We start from the raw sequence: 21,522 nt of genomic DNA on the forward strand, positions 1-21,522 counted from the left end.
TCCACACCCTCTCCAGCATTTATTGTCTGTAGACCTTTTGATGATGGCCATTCTGACCAGTGTGAGGTGATACCTCATTGTAGTTTTGATTTGCATTTCCCTAATGATTAGTGATGTTGAGTATCCTTTCATGTGTCTGTTGGCAATCTGTATATCTTCTTTGGAGAAATGTCTGTTTAGGTCTTCTGCCCATTTTTGGATTGGGTTGGTTGTTTTTTTTGATATTGAGCTGCATGAGCTGCTTGTATATTTTGGAGATAATCCTTTGTCAGCTGCTTCATTTGCAAATATTTTCTCCCATTCTGAGGGTTGTCTTTTCGTCTTGTTTATGGTTTCCTTTGCTGTGCAAAAGCTTTTAAGTTTCATTAGGTCCCATTTGTTTATTTTTGTTTTTATTTCCATTTCTCTAGGAGGTGGGTCAAATAGGATCTTGCTGTGATTTATATCATAGAGGGTTCTGCCTATGTTTTCCTCTAAGGGTTTTATAGTGTCTGGCCTTAACATTTAGGTCTTTAATCCATTTTGAGTTTATTTTTGTGCATGGTGTTAGGGAGTGTTCTAATTTCATTGTTTTACATATAGCTGTCCAGGTTTCCCAGCACCACTTATTGAAGAGGCTGTCTTTTCTCCATTGTATATTCTTGCCTCCTTTAAAGATAAGGTGACCATATGTGTATGGGTTTATTTCTGGGCTTTCTATCCTGTTCCATAGATCTATATTTCTGTTTTTCTGCCAGTACCATACTGTCTTGATTACTGTAGCTTTGTAATATAGTCCAAAGTCAGGGAGTCTGATTCTTCCAGCTCTGTTTTTCTTTCTCAAGATTGCTTTGGCTATTTGGGGTCTTTCGTGTTTCCATACAAATTGTGAACTTTTTTGTTCTAGTTCTGTGAAAAATGCCACTGGTAGTTTGATAGGGATTACATTGAATCGGTAGATTGCTTTGGGTAGTATAGTCATTTTCACAATGTTGATTCTTCCAATTCAAGAACAAGGTATATCTCTCCATCTGTTTGTATCATCTTTAATTTCTTTCATCCGTGTCTTATAGTTTTCTACATACAGGTCTTTTGTCTCCTTAGGTAGGTTTATTCCTAGGTATTTTATTCTTTTTGTTGCAGTGGTAAATGGGAGAGTTTCCTTCTTTTCTCTTTCAGATTTTTTCATCATTAGTGTATACAAATGCAGGAGATTTCTGTGCATTAATTTTGTATCCTGCTACTTTACCAGATTCACTGATTAGCTCTAGTAGTTTTCTGGTAGCATCTTTAGGAGTCTCTATGTATGTCATCTGCAAACAGTGACAGTTTTACTTCTTCTTTTCCGATTTGGATTCCTTTTATTTCTTTTTCATCTCTGATTGCTGTGGCTAAAACTTCCAAAACTATGTTGAATAATAGTGGTGAGAGTGGGCAACCTTGTCTTGTTCCTGATCTTAGTGGAAATGGTTTCAGTTTTTCACCATTGAGAACGATGTTGGCTGTGGGTTTGTCATATATGGCCTTTATTATGTTGAGGTAAGTTCCCTCTGTGCCTACTTTCTGGAGAGTGTTTGTCATAAATGGGTGTTGAATTTTGTTGAAAGCTTTTTCTGCATCTATTGAGATTATCATATGGTTTTTATCCTTCAATTTGTTAATATGGTGTATCCCATTGATTGATTTGCATATATTGAAGAATCCTTGCATTCCTGGGATAAACCCCACTTGATCCTGGTGTATGATCCTTTTAATGTGCTGCTGGATTCTGTTTGCTAGTATTTTGTTGAGCATTTTTGCATCTATGTTCATCAGTGATGTTGGCCTGTAATTTTCTTTTTTTGTAGTGTCTTTGTCTGGTTTTGGTATCAGGGTGATGGTGGCCTCATAGAATGAGTTGGGGAGTGTTCCTCCTTCTGCTATATTTTGGAAGAGTTTGAGAAGGATAGGTGTTAGCTCTTCTCTAAATGTTTGATAGAATTCGCCTGTGAAGCCATCTGGTCCTGGGCTTTTGTTTGTTGGAAGATTTTTAATCACAGTTTCAATTTCAGTGCTTGTGATTGGTCTGTTTATATTTTCCATTTCTTCCTGATTCAGTGTTGGAAGGTTGTGCTTTTCTAAGAATTGTCCATTTCTTCCAGGTTGTCCATTTTATTGGCATATAGTTGCTTGTAGTAATCTCTCATGATCCTTTGTATTTCTGCAGTGTCAGTTGTTACTTCTCCTTTTTCATTTCTAATTCTGTTGATTTGAGTCTTCTCCCTTTTTTTCTTGATGAGTCTGGCTAATGGTTTATCAATTTTGTTTATCTTCTCAAAGAACCAGCTTTTAGTTTTATTGATCTTTGCTCTCATTTTCTTTGTTTCTATTTCATTTATTTCTGCTCTGATCTTTATGATTTCTTTCCTTCTGCTAAGTTTGTTTTTTTTTGTTCTTCTTTCTCTAATTGCTTTAGATGTAAGGTTAGGTTGTTTATTTTGAGATTTTTCTTGTTTCTTGTGGTAGGATTGTATTGCTATAAACTTCCCTCTTAGAACAAAGCACTGTCTTCTGATGGTAACAAAACCACGGCGTATCCATTCAGATTATGAATGTGTTTGTTTATTCTTTTCCTTTAGATTTTGTTTTGCCTAGTGAGGACACTGGTCTGAGTAATGAAATGTGTCTGACCAGGAGCACCCGAAGTGGACAGATAGATATTTAAAGGGATAGCTTTGTGTAGCGTGATGTAATATTTGTTGAGTTTTATGAATACTTTTTAACTTCCTGAAACATCATTTTAAAAAATTAATGTTCTAAATATACTGCCCGTGGTACATCAGATAGTTTCAATATTGTCTAACCCTTACGCTTGTGAAGTTATTTGACAGTTTATAAAATGTGTATTTGAGAGGAAGGGAGGAAGAGCTGACTGACGTATATTGCTCTTCCCCTGGGTGGCTGGTATGTTACATCAGTTATCTCGTTCAGGAATTAAAACCATCTTGTGAGGCAGATGGTACTATTTAATTCTGGGGTTTTGGTTTTAGTTTGGTTTTTTGATGGAAAAGCTGAGGTGTGGGGCTGGGTGTAGAGTTGCTTGCCTGGTGTCACACAGCCAGTGGGTGGCAGAGCCAGGATGGAGCCTCAGTTTGTCTGAAAACAAAACCCTTACTATTCCCATGGCACACTGTTGCCTCAGCTTTCCTTTCTTGTCCTAAAACGAGACCCAAGGATCTCATTTCACCAGATTAAGATTAGGTAACTGCTTGTTAGGTAGAAATTTAGTTGACATAACAGTTGTTAAAAACCATGCAAAATGGTTAGGAAATGTTACATGAAGACTTGGAACAAATACTCAAACAGTAGTTTCTTGGAGTGAGAGGTGGTGATTCTCATTTTAAAAATAATATTTAAAATAATCTAGTTTTTAAAGTAATTTCATTTTCATTATTGGAAAAGCTGTATAGTTCCTATAATTAGGCCATGTGCCTATTATACTTCACAGCTATAATTTTTCCCTAGATCACAAGACTTTCTGTGCAACTGCTTTAATTCACATACCCATTTTGGGGAAAATCTAAAAGGATATGTGTCTCAAGTATATGGCGTTTTAGAATACTGATTTGCCTGTGATGAGATACAAAATTATTATAAATACTTTCTAATGTGCTAGGTTTTTTGTGTGTGGATTGGAATTTTCTATGGCAGGTCTAGTCAGATTTTATTTTCTGCTCTTTAAACACTGAGATCTCCTGATACCAATTTATGGTTTGTTTAAAAGAAGAGAGTGAGGGTTTCTCCTGGTCCAGTTAGAAGATAAAGTTTACCAAGGGTAAAAATAAGAGAAATAGCATAGAAATGTGTTATAAGCTCTGGAAAAAAAAGATTATCATAGGAAAACATTCTTAATTATAAACTCACCCAAATGTTTGGATATAACAGAAAACATAAATAGATGCTGCAAGTCTTGGGGCAAGAGACCAATAGACATGTTCTCAGACCTTGGGGAGATGTTCTAATTCCCTGTAGGGAATTCTCAGACTATTACAGCTCTAGGTAAGGGCTTAGCCGAAACTAGTGTGTTGGCAGTAGGGGCATGAGTGTGAGGGTTATGTACTGCTTCAGCCAGGATACGTTTGGAGAGAAAATAAAACACCAGTTTTCCTTTCCCTGTTTTACCAAACCACAAACAAAACAAGAGATGACATAAGAACACAAGAGATAAAGACACACAGCTCTGTTACGTGGTGGCTTCCCATTCTTTTCCAGAATAAATACTATTATGATGAATATGTGGATGCATAGTGCTGATTCCATATTTAAGGTTACTTTTTTTCAGGGAAGAATCTCACAAGTAGGGTAACAGAAGGAGAGTGTACATTTTCATCATTCCCCATTAGAAATAAGAGCTACATCTTGTTAAAATCAGAAAAAATGGGTTATCTTTCTTTCTGCATTGCAAGAAGAGTCTACTATACTTGAAAGCTAATAGCTTTCAAACTCTTAGAGCTCTTAGCTCTCAGCAGCAAGTATAAAGTGTCTGCTCTGTATTCAGTTAACTTTAATCTGATGCTCCTTTAGTCAGTTGTGATGCCAGTGTGAGGTATCTTAGAGTATTATATATTTGGTTCACACATTTGACTGATGACTCTGTAAATAATTATACCAGTGCTTCTGCTGTGGAAATAAAGATAGGAAGAACAGAACGTAGTCCATCTTTCTCTCTCCCTCTGTAGGTAGAGTTAGCAAAAAATATTATTTGTTGATATGTTTATTGCTGAAAATTTGAAAGATACACATTGTAGTCACTCATATTGTATCATCCAGAAATAACTACTAACAATCTGATATATTTCATATGTGTATTTGTATACATGTATCTAGACTCTATACATGCACATTTACACACGTATGCTATGAACATATAATTATATACGTGTAACTTTTAAAACACAGTTAGGATCACATAGTATGTATTCTGTGGTGCTCCCCTTTAATGGTATCTGTCGCTAGTATTTCTCAATGTCATCAGTATTCCTTTTAGACATTGTTTCAAATGGTAACATGATATTGCATCATATTACTTTGCCATAATTAACATTCTCTTGCTGTTCTGTGGTTGGTTTATTTCCATTTAATCTAATCATTATCCTGGAACCTCTTTTTTCACTTTTCTAATTAACATGGTTTCATGACATAGCATATTATTTGATCAAAAATGTCTTGCTTCTTGTTCATTAAAAAGTCTGAGCATTTGAGAAGCTGATTCAGGACTGTAATATTCCATTTCTGTATTTATCCTGCAGTAATTTTAAGAAAAATACTTTGTATTTTAAATACCTGTTTTAGAAACTTATCTTTATTAGTTTCCATTTGATCTATTGTACTTTCATCCACTCTTTCATGAAATACAGATTGAGTGTCTTCATGCCAAGTAGTCAGACTACAATGCAAAACTAGATGGACAAGGTTCCTGTTCTTGCAGAGCTTATTGCCTGGTGGGAAAGTATAGTATGAAGTAATTACCTAAGTTATTATAGAATTACAGTTATAATAAATGTTACAGACCAAAAGTCACAGTGGGCTATTAGAACATACACTTGAGGAATCTGAACTGGAAAGAAAAGAGAATTCTTCAATTAAAATGATTCTTATTAATTTTATTATCTTTTTTAAAAATAATTAATTAATTAATTAATTTTATTTTTGGCTGTGTTGGGTCTTCGTTTCTGTGCGAGGGCTTTCTCCAGTTGCGGCGAGCGGGGGCCACTCTTCATCGCGGTGCGCGGGCCTCTCACTGTCGCGGCCTCTCTTGTTGCGGAGCACAGGCTCCAGACGCGCAGGCTCAGCAGTTGTGGCTCACGGGCCCAGTTGCTCCGCGGCATGTGGGATCTTCCCAGCCCAGGGCTCGAACCCGTGTCCCCTGCATTGGCAGGCAGATTCTCAACCACTGCGCCACCAGGGAAGCCCAATTTTATTATCTTTTGTGGCTTCTGTTTAAAATAGAAAACCTCTTGATTTGAGGAGCTGCCACAAACCAGAGGGTACAATGCAGACACTTTATGTGTTTTCCTCTCACCAAATACCCAGTCTGGGGGAGAAGAAATCATTAATCCTTCTGGTTGCGTATTTGACTTCTGAGCTGGAATATTCTCTGAGTTAGCGAATTTCAGGGTATAAGTTGAATTCTTGCAGCCAGCATTGTGGTTTTGAAGTATGAGATTTCATCATCATGATTAAAAAGCGTTGACCTGCTTACAAAGTAAGTTAAACACAAAATGAGCAAAATGACCTAGATAAACACGTACCTAAGGCGAGGATCCGATTAAACCAGTGCTGTTTATAAAGGTAATGCAGTGAGACGTGGAGGTCTCAGTACATCTTTTAGGGGACCTGTGCCTCGTGGATACTCATGGAAAGAATGACTTAACATTTGGTCCTTTTATTATAAATTTGATTGCTCAGCAATTTAGTTAACGGAAGTCATGTATTGGATTAGAAAGGCTGTGGGAGGTTCTAGGGATCCAGATTAGATTTAACCTCTATCTTGTGCAAAAATTGGAAGAAAAGCTGAGACCTAGAGTGATTAGTTAATGAAGAGCCAGAGTGAAGAATACAGAGCAGAAAATAAGTTTAAATGCCCTCAGATTTATTTGGAGGTAAAACAGGATAAATAACCTGCCAGTAGGGTAACTGGGCAACGTGGGAAGATTTGAGGAGGAAAGTGTCTCGAATTTAAACTTCCCATGTTGTATGGAACCTTGCACGGAAGGAGTGTGATATTCTTAAAAGTAACAACATTAATATACTTAAATCCCCATATTTCCTTCACTCAAATGCTCATCTGTTAACATCTTGCCACATTTGCCTTATCTCTCTCTATATGTACTATTTTTGGTTTTGCTTGTGGTACATTTGAAAGTACATTGAAACTATCTGTCTTTGTGAGTTGACTTTGAATATGGCCACTTTACTGAATTCTTACTCGTTCTTACAATTCAGTTGCTTTTCTTGGTTTTTCTCATTAGATTATCATATCAGCTGCAAAGAAACGATTTTGTTTCTTCCTTTACAATTTTCATGCCTCTTTAAAATTTCTTTTCTTATTTTATTGAATTGTCCAGGACCTCTAGTCAAAGTAGTAAATAGTATCACTGATAAAATTCTGACTTAGATGGGAATGCTTCCGATAGTCTGCAGTTAAATACAGTGGTTGCAGTTAGCTTCTTGTGCATATTATTTATGAAGTTTCAGAAATTATCTTCTAATTATAACTTTCTGGGCCTTTTGGTAGGAATTGATATGCAATTTTAGCACTGTTTTGACTTCTGTGGTGATATTTTTCCTTACTATTTCTGTGTAGTGAATTGTAGGGATAGATTTTTCTGATATCAAGCTATCCTTACGTTACTGAGATAAATCCAACTTGGTGTGATGATCTTTTGATCATTTAATATATTTTGGTGCTACTTTATTTTAATTAGATCAGTGAATATAGATGCTGTTGTGACTAGTGAAATACAGATCCATTTAAGAGTTGCTTTTGTATATTTTTATCATTGATAAGATTCCAACATCAACCAGATAGTAAAAGTATAACTACGATCACTGGGAGAACTACAGAATTTTTTGTTAAAAAGAGGTCCTCACACTCGAAGTGGTTGGGAATCAGTAATCTAGGAACTTAAAAGCAGGTCTCATGCTCACCCTTGCCCTCCTCATCCTGGTAGTTTTGCTTATGAGTCTGTTGTCTAGAAGATGGTCTTAAAGTTAATCTGCACATCCTACAATCTCAGACATAAAAGGGATTTTAAGAGGTTATCTCAGTTATCTTTTCTAAGTAGATTAGAATTGTGAATATGAAATTTATTTTTGGAGGATGGGAGGGTTGTTGGTATTTCTTCAGAATCCTTCCTAACAATCAATAGTCATTACATAGTAGTTGTAAAATGTGAAGAATATTAGGTTTTGAGTTAATAACTCCCTGAAGCCCGAATGTTGGATTGTCATGTCTTTTTAGCGTGGGAAGGAAGGAATCTAGATCATCAGATATATTCTCACAGCTATTTTGTCTGTTTTTAAAAATGCCTCCGTATCTCTGAGATGTCTGGGTATATTCCTTTCCCCTTTTTACAGAATCTATAAGCCAAATGCGTGGATTGTAGAAAGAAGATTATTTAAAAGCAAAATGCTGCTGTAACGTAGGGGGTTTTGATCTGGGAGCATGTGCTAGTTGTCAGTATTGCTGGTGAGTTGGAAAACATTGTGTAAAATTTTCGTTTACTGCATTTATAAAGTGCTTACAAGTAATTCTGAAAATTTTAGTTTTTTGAAAATAGCGTTCTCCCAGTCCTGTGTTTAGTGAAATACAGATAGTCAAAAGAAGGTGAAAGAAAGCAGTTGGTGACGTAAATTACATTTTAGGCCCACTTGCAAGTTGGCTGGCTCTTTTGAAGTTGCTTCTCAAATAAAATTCTAGGATCATTGCTCTTAATAGCTGAAAGGAACCTGGAGAGTATTTTTTCAAAATATTTTGGGACATTTCTGATGGAGCAAATATTTTTTTAGATGTTAAGTTTATAAAAATGAATGAAATACGGCTCTTGCCTGTAAAGTCTAGCCTGAGAGACAGATAACCTGAATCAAGAGCTTACTTGGGGATAGTGTGTTCTGGAATGGAACCTTTAGGCTGGAGGTGGATTTCCCAGGTTCTGTGGGTGTCACCCCGGCGGTTGGGCAGACAGCCCAGGCTCATAAGCTCCGGAGTGATGTAGTGGTGGTGGCCATGCTGAGCCTGGATTCCTGGTCTCTTGACACACGTCTGATGATCTGCTTCACCCTGGGTTGACCTGTTAGGCTTCGAAAAAGAAAATTTCACTTAGCACCAGGGATCAGTAATCTGGTGATTCTGTGCACCTAACAGAAAGTAGCTTGCTCTGTGCACTTAACAGCTGTTTCACTGAGATGCATAGGCATTCCTATGTTCTTATCTCACACTTTTTTTTTTTTGATGGGGGAGGAATTCCCACTAAACATTTAGAACGAAAAGCAATTGGAGTGATCATTTGAGTAGTTCTTAATCTGATCATGTCACGTGTTCTCTAAAATCCTGTACTCTGACCATATACCTCAGGATCAAGGCTCAGATCCTTTCTGTGGCGTTTAGTCCTTCCTGATCTTGCCTACTACTGCCGCCACATCCTTCTCTGTGATCCCTCTTTTGCACTTGAACTTCAGAAAGGCTAAATGCCTACCTGCCTGTGGTTCAGCTGATTTGACGTGCTGTTTCCAGCCTTCATGCTTTGCCCAGAACCTCTTGACTCCACTTCTGCTGTGGACTCATACCTCTTTCCTAGAGCTTCGCCTTTGGGAATCTTCCAGAACCCTGGGCCGGTCTAGTTGAGGGACGGCACTGACCACCCCAGAGTGGTCCTTCGTGAAAATGCCTCATGTTTAAAAAGAAAAAAAAAAAAAAAAAAAAGTTTTAAAACTGCCTTTTTCATGAGACAGTAAAAGTATTTCCACATACCTGGGTGTATTTAAAATTTTTTACTGATTATTCTGTTGTATTGTTTTTCCTTGGAAAATACATCTTTTAGATACATATTAAAGCATCTTTTAAATACATATTAAAGCAATCACATTTTATTCTTCATCAACCACCAATGGGAGCTTGCTCCATGCACGTTCAGCTGGAATTCTTATTAATAAATAATCACATGTTGGATGACAGTTTACAGAATTTGATATTTTGTTGCATTCTATGGATTAAAACATGTATTTTAAAATTTATCAGTTGCTGTTAGTCATGGTCTTATGGACAAGAATTACTTCTGTTCTCCAATCTCTGTAGCCATATGAAGTGTAAACTAGCCATTATATATTTTTTTCTTTAAAATATATTTAGGAAAGGAAACTGTTGGATTACAATATAAGCTAAACCTGATAACAATTGAAGGATAATCTGTTCAGCTTTTCCCTTCTGTAGCATTATTAATAGATAATTGACTATTTGGTCAAAAGGTAAAAACAAACCTTAATTTTTCTAAATAAATATGAACTTGCAGAAGAAACAATGCATATTGAGTGCTGAGTGTTTCCTGGTAATCATAATGGATGGTCTCCCTCTCTCTTTCCCTGTTTCTCTGTCTCTCTCTCTAAGGAAGCCAAATTACAGGATAGTTCGTATCTTAAAAGGATGCTTATCTCAAATACTAGGATGCCCAGATACAAAAGGGCACTCGCTGAGGTACTGCCTCGGTAAATGAACCTCAGCAAATCATAACCGTCTTTGGATTCTCAGTTACGTTATGTAAGTGGTCATACAGATGGATTTTTAACTCTGATTTTCCTAAATTGCTTTCCCATCCATTAAACGGTGGAAGGTGTTCTGAAATAAAAAATAAGAAGAATGCACTGCTGTTGCTTTAAGAAGGAAATTAAGTAGGGAGGGAAGAGGTGAATGTTGTGACTGCTGACATTTGTGGCCTCTTTTCATTTGCGTAAGAGGTGGACTGGCTTGTCTGTAGCTGCGTTGCCATGGAGAGGTAGTGGGGGAGGACTCCCAGGACCACAGCCTGTGGAGCAGTTCCGTCCCCGCGCGGCTGCTCCAGAATGTGACGCGCAGGGCAGGGGGCTCAGGTGTGCCAGCGGCACAGATCATGGGGGCTGGCTGACCTGTCATGGCTGGTAACGTGACGGTGCAGAGACCCCTGGGGGCGACAGACACGTTTGTGGAAGTGCCTGTGGATTCTCTGTGTGAAGTGAAAGGATTGTAATGTTGTATGTATTCCCACCCTTCATGATTTCTTACACTCCAGATTTGATGAAAAGAGTGTAAACATATTAAACCAAATGTATGCCCTTGTTATAAGAAGAAATGACATAACAGCAAGTCAAATAAATGCTGATGGGAATAATACACTCAGAAAGATCTAATATGGTAGGTGAGACTGTTACCAGAAATGAATGTGTTACTAACCTGGAATCATTAGTGAACGGATGTTATAGAGCCGTGTAGCTAGATAATATGAGAAAAATGGAACAATGAAAGTTATAAGTATTTTTCTGTGTAACAGGTAGAAGAAAATCAGTTGTGTGTTTTAAAGATAAATATGCTTGTATCTTAAGAGATGAATTTTAGGAATTTTGTCATTGCTGTTAATAGATTTTATTGGGAATAGTTTTATGTCAAATAGAAAAGTCTTGTTAATGAGTTTGTAGTATGATCATTTTGTGGGGTCTTACTGGCTTGTTTTCTTGACATCAGTGGTAAATTGAATATGATGATTATATTAGTCTTTGGATTTCTCGTGGCTATCATTGTGGATAACGCCTTTGTTTAAAAACAAATGCGATTGGTAATTTTAGCTTTAAACTCTGAGCTGCTGTTTAAAATATTTCCAAATAAAAATATGTTTCTCTTGAGGAAATCATATAATACGTTAAATTTACCAAATATAAAGAAACTGATTTGACATCCCACTTTTCTGATGAAATCTGAATGACTGTTTTATAGTAGTTGAGTCAGAAATGGTTTGCGTGAATATACATTGTACGGCTGTGATAGTCATCGATTGCTTAATGCATATTGCAACTTATTTTAAGAAGGATAACCAATTGCCTAATTAAATCCATGAAGGAAATGCCAAACCAAGTCGTTTTTTTTTTAAATAAAGATAGTGTTATTTATGTAAAAATCTAGACATAGTGTCATACATAGAGGTACATAGTACTACTGTAAAGATTTGTAAGATGTACAGCTTTATTACTGAATTTACTTGGAAAGTATCACTTCAAATTAAGGTATTTCAGAAATTGTTCACTAAATGCAGAGATTTTATATATATATATAAAACTCTTAAGTGATAACCTTATTTTGCTTACTAAAACCTTCTACTTCTTTTGTGTTTGGAATATTATATATTAAGAATAGATTTCCTTACTTTTTAAATATAGTATTTAAAGGCATAAAAGTTAATAAGTTATTAGGTACAGATGTTGACGGAGTTGACATTTTCTTTATTTTTTCTAATTTTTAAATTAATTCCCAGGTACACCTATTCAACAGGAAACCAAAATTAGTTTTCTTGAGTACTCGTGGAAGCCAAAGGGCGATGAGGTGTAAAATATTTGCATATGCGTTAGATAATAATAGGTAATTTTTAATGAATTTTAACTACAAGCTAAGTACTAAGCATTTGTGCTTGTTGTCTTTTCTGAATCTCACACACCTTTGCGAGGCGGGTGGTTTTGTTTTGTTTTGTTTTGTTTTTACCCATTTTACAGATGAGGAGACTGACGTCTAGAGGGTAATTTGATGTCATGGAGATAAGAAGGGGTGGTCCAGGATTTGAACCCATGAAAGTTTTTAACCACCACACTGTTTGTTGCATGTTAAAACTGTAGCCTGGCATAGTGTGAAAAGCTTTCCATCCAGGTATCCTGGGATGGAATCCCAGCTTTCCACACCTTAGCCAGGTGATAGCAGAAGTTGCACCTCTCCGTGCCTTGGGTTTTTTTCATAGATACTTAACGATAGAATACATGTGAGTACTTTAGTTCTAGTGCAGATGTGAGGCCTGCTTCCCCTCACCCCCATGGTAGTAGTTACTGTTATAATGTATTATCATTCATTATGTTAAAATATAAGATAGTAATCCAAATTATGTTTCATTACTTCATTTGGAAATAATTACTAGGATAAAAGAGGGGTAGAGAATATGATTAAAGTAATATTGAACCTTTTTCAGATACCCATACGAATATGTATCATTTTAAAGCAGGGTTTGTCAACCTCGGCACTGATGATGGTTTGGGCTGGATGACTCTTTGCTGAGGGGGGCTGTCGTGTAGCAGCATGCCTGGCCTCTGCCCACTAGACGCCAAGCCCTCCCCCTCAACTGTGACAACCAAAAAAGTCTCCAGACATTGTCAGATACCCTTTGAGGGGCAGAAACATCCCTGGCCAAAAACCACTGCTAGAGCTGTGTAGACATTAATCAAATGAGTAAACATAATGTAATTACAGAGTGCGCTAATAGACAAGACTAAGATGCTGTAACTGAGAGTAAAGTGAGGGAGCAGACTGGCATTTGTGGCAGGTGTGGCCGCATGTGGAGTCCAGCAGGGAGGGGCGTGAAAGGCGCGCAGGCCTGAGCGGAGGCTGTGGCCGAGGTCTCAGGGAGAGGCGCAGGCTTGGACCCGCTGGTGACAGTGGACAGTTTAGAGAGGTTTTTAAAGGGAGAATCAGAGGGCTCGGGGTTTGCTGGAATACTGCACCCTTAACAACAAAGGGTAAAGAGCAGTAAGGTTTGAGGAGTGGACGCAGGGCAGTCTGTAGGCTGAGTCACCGGCCCGGTGAACCCTGTGTGCCTGCTTCGCTGTGCACGGGACTCTCATGCGTTTCTCGGCCAAGTTAGAAATTACTGCATGTCCTAGACCTTCATGAATATTGGAAACCATGAGTCTTGCCGTCTGTGGCTGCCAAATGACTGCATATTTAGAACCTGAACGCTTTGCCGTGCTTCACCGAGCAGATGTGCTCTTGAGAGAGAGGAGAGCTCTCGCGCTCGGCTGTGGCATGCCTCGTGCGTGCTCCCGCTTCTCCCCGGGTTCCCGCCCCTGCCGTCCCTACCTGGGCTTCTGTCCTGGCCCCAGAGATTTCTCCTCCAAGTGCAGCCGCTTGTAACGCAGTCAATTCTTTGGACAGCAAATGATTATCTTGCTTTTGAGTCACAGTTGTGCAGTTTACAGATTACTTAAAGCAGTGCATCTCTATGGTGGCTCCAGTGTATACCCCAAATTTAACAAGTGGTAAGAACAGAGCATTCCAGGCCCTTTCTGTGGCACAGCATTGAGGGAAGCCTGATGGGAATTCCTCTCTTTCCACAGCAGGTAACTTCAACAGGCTGTTTAATGGTGCTATTTTAGTAAGATCGTCATAAGCGTAATTTAATGATCTTTTGTTAATAATAGTGAGTAAAATCGCTGACTTGTAGTTGCAACTTAAATGTTAGTATTACAAGATTGTAATGCCTGTTTCCTCAGCAGTGATGATAAGACCTTTCTTCCCCCCGCGAAATTAGGTTGTTGAAATTGTGTGTATCTGAGTGTGTCTGTCAGGGATTTCTACCACGGTAAAATGGAAATTCATTTTTGAGCCAGAACTCAGGTCTGTCGGTTGTGAAGTCTGTAGCCCAAGGGAGGACAAAGGGGCGAGAGGAGAGAGAGGCTGCGTCTCCTGACAGCTTCCTGGAGTCGTTTCTCCGCCCCCCCTCCCCTCCTCCACTCCCCCACTCCACTTCTATTGATCAGTTAGATCAGTTATTGGCTGCTTCATTTTCCTCTGGGAAAAGACATTTTCAACTCAAGTTTCCATCCTCCCAGTGGGCTTGAGTAAAAGTAGTCGAGACGTTTTCAGTCTGGTCACTTGTTCTGAAAGATATGAATTCAACCACGTTTGAACACGTGCTGTGTTTCTAGGGTTGCATTTGTGATGTGGGGTTCCCTTTTCCTACCATTAGGTAGCTTAAACATCTCAGAGATGGAAGAGAGATTTACACGAGAATTTAAGGAATAAGTGAGACCACAAGTAACAACGGGCAAACGGGATACAATTAAATACCATTAAATAGATGCTTTATTACATACAGTAGTATGGAATAGATGAACTTCTGTGGGATGTGTAGGAAGGTAAGAAAGTGTTGCTTTCCTGGATTTATGCATAGAAGTTTCAGAGAGTTGGGATTTAAGCTTGGTCATGAAAAATTGGAAAGGTATGGATAAATACTGCAGGCCAGGATGTTGGGTGACCGTGATAGATGTTTATCATGGCGTTTATGATTTTAGCAGGTGATACAGGCCTGAAACGAGCAACCTCATGCACACACGTGCAGGCACATACACTCAATGCAAGAGGAGCCAGGGTGCTGTTGGCACACACTGGGGTGGCCCCCGCGGGGGATCAGGAAAGGCTTCAAGAGCACGTGGTGTTCAAGCTCAAACATGAAAGATGAGGGAGGAATTGCCAGCTCAGGCAGGACACCCTTTCAGATAATACGGAGAAGTAGTATAGCGTAGCGTTAAGTTCACATCCTGGAGGCCACGTGCCTGGGTTTAAACGCGGCAGACAGGCTTCCCCTTATTAGCTCTGTGAAGTTTGCTTCCGTGACCCATGGTTCGCTCCTCTGTCAAACAGAGTTCAAGGGCGGTTCCTCCCTCCTGGGCGGGTTTTTTGGGGAGGGCTGAATGAGCGAGTACCGTCCGGTCCTTGGAGCAGTGCCCGCACACAGCAAGCACTTGGATTTTAGCGGTTATTGGTAGAGTTTTCCCCGGTAGGGTCAGAAGGGGGATGAGGGCTTCCCAGGCAGGTGTGAGGGGAGCGTGGGGAGGCGGGTCCCAGAAGGAACCCGCGAGTTTGAAGCAGCGCTGGGGGCAGGCAGGCGGCAGGTGGGCGCCCCCCAAAGGCAGTGCTGCTTCTCCTCTTAGAAGAAGCTTTTCAGGGGGAGGGATTCTAGCGATGCGTCCGGACAGGTAACGGACGCGTAACTTGTCGTTTCTCCCCCAGCTTTCAGAAATGCGTAAACGTGTTAATTCTGTTTTGCTGGTTTGTTTAACATATCTTGTAGGGAGTTTAAGAAATAGTTAACCTTATCCGCTATCCAAAATAATTGTATCCTGGGTATTCTCATGCGCTACAATGTTACTGAAAGAGCTTTCAATCATGTTGAAAAGAGCTTTAAGTTTTCTCAAGCTCAGTTATATTTCTGCGTGTTTTCACCATAATTTGCCTAACTTGGTCTGTATGATAGAGTTAGCCTCTAAAACAAATGCCTGCAGATGACAAATGACCAGAGCTATTTTTGGCTTGACCAGATCAGATCCATACATGCTAGGTTACGAGCCTAACCAACCACTGTTACTTTTGGCCAGAGTCCTTGCCAGGGGGGGAGGTATAGCCAAGTACTTCCTTTGTGGAAAAAATGACATTTGTTCATTGTTTCAGTCGTGATGATTGCTGAAAACATGTGGGCTTTTTTTTACTGATTGGTTTGTAGAGATGCAGATCGGGAATTTTATGCATTCTAAAATTTATCATAAATAAATGTTTGTTCGTAACCACTTAACTGTACTAAGGGCCCAATGCTATTGTTATCTTCTGTGAGCTTTTATACTAGGTAACGGTGAAGACAGATAGAGGACATGTGCGTGTACACATATAATGGTGTGGTGGGTATATTTCAACCAGGTAATAGATACAGACACACTATATATTATACAAACACACACATCCATTATAAACGTGCACTTGCACACGTATACAAAATTGTATGAACTGTTATTTGATTATTTAGGCTAATGGCCTCAAACAGTAATGTGAATGGTTCCTAAATAATTTATTTTCCTAAAATAAAATTTAATATAATGTAATCAGCAGATTTAATGATGTGTTTTCTAAGTGTTATTTGTTTCTGAAGATCAGTTTAGGGACTTTCTCTCTGAATGTGTTGGTCAGTGATAAAAAGCTAACTTTTAAGTTCATGGTTGGCCATTAATATTGTGGGTCACACAGGTGACCACCTATAGATTTCTGCACTTCTTTACATTTTGTCTTTGTGATGAACTAGGTCACTCAGTAGTTCATATCTTTTACATGTAAAATTATAGCATAGAATATTAGTAATTGGAAATAGTTATATGCTATATATTTTCTTCTATTTCTGTTTTTCTCTGTGAAACTATGAAAAGTTGGGGAACTAAGTTCCTCTAGGCCAATTATTAACCTATAGCACAGAAGAGATAATGAAGATTGTTTAAAAGATGTAGTTAATTAAAACTTTTTGAGTTTGGATTTTTTTTAAGGTCTATTTTTCATGTGGTTATCAAGTTTTAATTCTTCCCTGCTTTTGAGTAGCCTTATAAGGTATAGAGTGGTTAGGACTTAAGACATTTATCTGAAGCCAGTTTTAAGAGTATTGGACAGCTTACCTGCTGTGTGTCCAGCATGATGTGCGGACTCAGTGCTTAGCACCTACCTGCCCTGCCCTCGTGGGCCCGCTGGGCTGGTGAGGAATCAGACCTTAAAGCAAGAATTGCTCACAGTAAAATGAGGTGACCGCAGTGGCAGGGACAGTGTAAGGTGCTACACAATTACTTAGCAGTGGCCCCTGACAGGATCTTGATGAACGACAGAATGTGAGGGTGTTTTAGTTTATTTTGACTGTAATTCCCGCCATAAAGATCGTATCTGTGGGTGATGACTAAAACTGCTAGACTTTGTCTGTTTTCACTTTATTTGTTTCCCCTCCACCACCTACTTCGAATTTTTCATAGCCTTTTACATTCTGATTCTTGCTGGTTAGGGAATTACCCTTTAGAAGGGATGCAGACTGGACTATTTTGAGTTAAAAAAACAGACTTTGTAACTGACCTCAGAATATTTTGACTTAACATGTTGAATTGGATAAATTAAAGTGTAAAGAATAGTGGATTGCAGTATTTATAATGGTATTATTGCTGATTGGTAAATGTTAAAATAGCCTCAATTTGGAAGGAGGAGACAGGCATCAAATAATTTGAAAGAATACAGAGTTTAAGTGAGAATATTGAAAAAAAGAATCTGAAAGTATGCATATATATTCATATGTATACATATGTGTCTACAGATATATGTGTGTGTATATATATGTACACACACATAAGTAATACTGTGTATTTTTTAAGCATATGAGTAAGTAAGCACTTATGTACTTTTAGGGAATTGAGGCATTCAAGTTTTATTTTTGATTTGGCTACCCATATTTATACATACATACATACATTTTTATACATACATATATATTTAAATGAGGAAGTAATACATCTTCTTCAATATGAGTAATAAACTTAATTTCAAAAATGAACTCGTGTAGAAGCATATGCAATTTTAAAAATGAGCATTTCCCCCTTTTCCTGCCCCCGCTCTTTATCCTCTTCTCAGAAGTAACCACCCATATTAATTACATGTCACTTTTTTCGGAAGTGTTTATGCAGACATGGCAACATCATTTTTAAAAATATGCACACGTGTCCACAAAAAATTGAATTACATAATATCTACTGACCTGAACCTGATCTTTTTTAAAATTTAAGATTCTCATACTCCAAAAAGTCATTGCCCAAATCCCCACAGTTAGAAGCAAAAATTGAAAGCAAAATCCATAACCATAGAAAAACGTCTACTAGTGAACTGATAAAGTTTGGCTCCACCCAAACCTCTTGTGTGATTTTAGGTACCCAGTTATTCTCACCCAGAAGTGTCTTTTTCCGTTTATTGCCGATTTTCAATTTTTTCACTGATAATAGTGTTATTTACAGAATGCACTTGAAATAGTATGAGAACAAAGCACTTCAGTGTTCTCTAGTGACCAAACATGATAAAACACAAACCAGAATCTATTAAAATAAAAAGAAGTCTAGACTCAATTCCAAATCTGTATGTCCAGCCTTAACCAGTCAATCGTGTTCTATTTGGCTTCTCTTTAAGCATCTTTCCTGGAATAAGCCCTAATCCCTTCGGTCTCATGTTGCAAATTCAGTATCACGTCTGCAGATGGACTTCTCATCCCTAAAGGACCAGTTTTGGTTCTTTATTCATTTGTTCATATAGTAAGTGATTGAATGATTCCTAAATGTTAATAAAATGCTCACTCTGTCGTATGTATGTGTTGTGCTAGGTGTGAATACATGGTGGTGAAAGCAGGTCATTTGCCTTTATGTCACATAGACTAGTACCATCTTTGGTCCAGCCATCAAAACCTGAATTACCCATGTCATTTTAGACTCTCTGATTCCTTACTCAGTATGCTGACTTTTCACCACATTCTCCTCTCACTCTGCATGTTTACTTTCTGCCATGTAACACCTACTCATGGTGTCCCATATATTATATGTTTAGTTCTACTTTATAACTTTCTTCATGCTCTTTCCTCACAGAAGCCTTTTCACTTCCCCTGGAGTTTATGTCAACTCTCATACTTTGCCAGTATTTAATAGGATGAACTAATTAGTAATTTATTTAAAAAGAACTTTAAGAAGAGTGCTTTCAGCTTTTCAAAAGATTTTCAGAGCTGATAATTTGCTTGCTATTTGTAATGTGTACTAGAGAGTAGACTGGGGAAAAACAATCATCTATTTCAGTTTTGTGTTTTTTAAAAAAATAATCATTTCAATCTAGTACTTTAAGATTTATTTGAAATAATATGAAATAACTTGAAAGTACTAAGATTCAGAGTTGTGAGTTCATTATTTAGGGATGACCTTGGGCTTGGGGACATTTTTAGGTAAGTAGATGTTTTTGTCATATATTTGGCTTATACATATATTATAAACTCTATAATACACTGGGTTTTTTTTCTTTGCACAGTCCACTGTCTTTAAAAACTGAAGAAAAATAAAACCTTTTTATTTGCCTTGTCTTACCCCTCCCTCCCTTCATCCATCTCTTTCTTCTTTCTCATAAATCGTGGGTTTGCAATTTTATTTTGGAAGAGGCCAGATAGTAACTATTTTAGGTTTTGCAGCCTCATACAATCTCCATCACATGTACTTCTTGTTCTTTTTTTTCCTTTTGTTAACATTTAAAATAATGCACAGGCCTTACACAGACTGGTCGTGAGCTGGATTTGGTCTACAGGCCATAGGTTGCTGGTCCCCAGTCTAGATACATATTTTGTTGTCATTTCCCTTCAGGCCTAAATCACCACTTTTAGCATTGCTCATACAGATTTTCTCAACTTTTGTTTAGCTGAAAATATCTTTATTTGCTTTTATTTTTAAAGGATGATTTTGCTAGATACAGAATTCTAGTTTGACATTTTTTTCTCTTCAGTTTAAAAATCTGTTGCTGCCCCTCACCACCACCCCCCATCCCCAAGTATTCTACACATGTCTCTGTGTGGCTTTCTTTGTATTCATCCTCCTTAGGGTCCACGAAGCTTCTTGAATCTGTAGGTTGATGTTTTTAGTCAAATTTGGGAAAAATTCAGCTATTATTTCTTCAGCTCTTCTTTCTCCCCAGTTTTCCCTCTCCTCTCCTTCTGGGACTTTAGTTACATGTGTGTTAGATTACTCGATACTGTTCCATGGGTCTTTGAAACTATGTTCTTTTTCAGTCTTTTCTCTCCAGGCTTCAGTTTGATAATTTCTAGTGACTTGTCTTCAAGTTCACTAATCTTTTCTTTTGCAGTATTTCATTTGCTGTTTCATTTGTTGTTTTATTTTAGATATTGTGTTTTTTGTTATATTATTTCCATTCTTTTAAGAGTTTCTATATTTCTTCTGAAATTCCTCTACTCTTATCCTTCACAAAATCCATCTTTTTTTTTTTTTTTTCTGTTAGGTTCTTTACCGTATATATTGTAGTTTAAATTTCTTGTCATTATTTACAACATCTTTGTCATGTACAGGTCTAATTCTTTTTACTGCTTTCTCACTCTGTGTGTCACAGTTTCATGATTCACACACCTAGTAATTTTTTATTATATAAAGAACAGTGTAGTTGGTTATGTTTTATAGGCTCTGGATTCTGTCATCTTCATCTAAAGATTGCTGAGTTTTGTTTTAGCAGACAGTTGAATTACTATTAGAGCTTCTGAAGCTTGTAGAAGATTGATTTTAGGGTTTTCAGAGTAGTCTGTTTGATTTGCCCTGATTCCAGGATGAGATGTTAATTTTAAGGTGTGGCCTTCTGAGATTTCAGTGGAAATAACAAGGTTTTTACCTGGTCTGTCTATCGTGGCCAGACTTGAATACCAGATTCTGTGTTCTCTGTACCAGTACTGAAAGCTTCTGCTGATACTTTGCTCAGTTTTTTCAGCCTGCCTGTGTTTGCTTTCCCTCAAGTTCCTTGGAGTCTTACCCTCCACACAAGCAGTTCAAGACTCAGCCAAAGACTTAAAGGGCTTGTTCCCAGATTCTGGACTCTCCTCTGGGCCTCCCTTTTTCTGGGATTTTCTCCACTCAATTTGCAGCTTTTGCAGCACCCCAGACTCTCCCTCTGCCTCCTCAGCCCAGTATACCTGCTGCTTTCTACTTGAGGCGTGCTCTTCACAGATTGGTGACTGCCCTTCTGGAAAGAGTCACTGAAATGTGGGTCTTACGTCATTTGCTTCTCACCCCTCTAGGGTCAAATCCCATCCAATTTTTGCCTGCTTTTGGTCACTTTCCAGTACCTTCCTGTTTATTTATTTAAATATTTTGTGCACAGTTTTATTGTGTTGTTATGAGAGTCCCATATAAGCCACTCTGCCCTTACCAGAAGCCAGAAGTTCTAAATGAGTAGATAATACCTTCTTGCTATCAGTGGAAGTTTTTATAATGTTAAGCAGATGGTTGTCTAAAAGAGTTAAGAGACTCTGGGAAGCCTCCCAGGCTGGTAAGGTGGAGGAATCAGAGAGCGCCCTGATCCTTTGGTTCCTGAGTTTGCTATCCCAGGATGACGGACGCCCAGTGGGAGATCTCACCACTACGGTGCTTTCCGCTGTACACCATTGTGAACAGAAGTAGATTGATTATGGCGGG

The 21,522-nt window shown here is 38.2% G+C and overlaps 2 protein-coding genes and 1 long non-coding RNA gene across 10 annotated transcripts in view; 1 reads left to right on the forward strand and 2 right to left on the reverse strand.

Moving 5' to 3' along the window:
* The window catches only part of LOC309638003, a 789,902-nt gene that overhangs the window by 75,813 nt on the left and 692,567 nt on the right, over window positions 1–21,522 (reverse strand). The window lies entirely within an intron of this gene.
* The window catches only part of HIVEP1 (HIVEP zinc finger 1), a 144,137-nt gene that overhangs the window by 42,596 nt on the left and 80,019 nt on the right, over window positions 1–21,522 (forward strand). The gene's annotated exons all lie outside the window — the stretch shown is intronic.
* Window positions 5,722–13,193, reverse strand: LOC309637974 (uncharacterized protein). Its single transcript, XM_082413439.1, has 4 exons — window positions 12,557–13,193; window positions 9,216–12,405; window positions 8,616–8,818; window positions 5,722–6,212 (listed from the first exon to the last, which is right to left on the reverse strand). The coding sequence occupies exons 2-4, from the start codon at window positions 9,258–9,260 to the stop codon at window positions 6,131–6,133; spliced, it is 330 nt and encodes a 109-aa protein (XP_082269565.1). The 5' UTR covers window positions 9,261–12,405; window positions 12,557–13,193; the 3' UTR covers window positions 5,722–6,130.

This window comes from Balaenoptera physalus (assembly GCF_965194825.1).
Source record: "Balaenoptera physalus genome assembly, chromosome: 11".
NCBI lineage: Eukaryota > Metazoa > Chordata > Mammalia > Artiodactyla > Balaenopteridae > Balaenoptera > Balaenoptera physalus.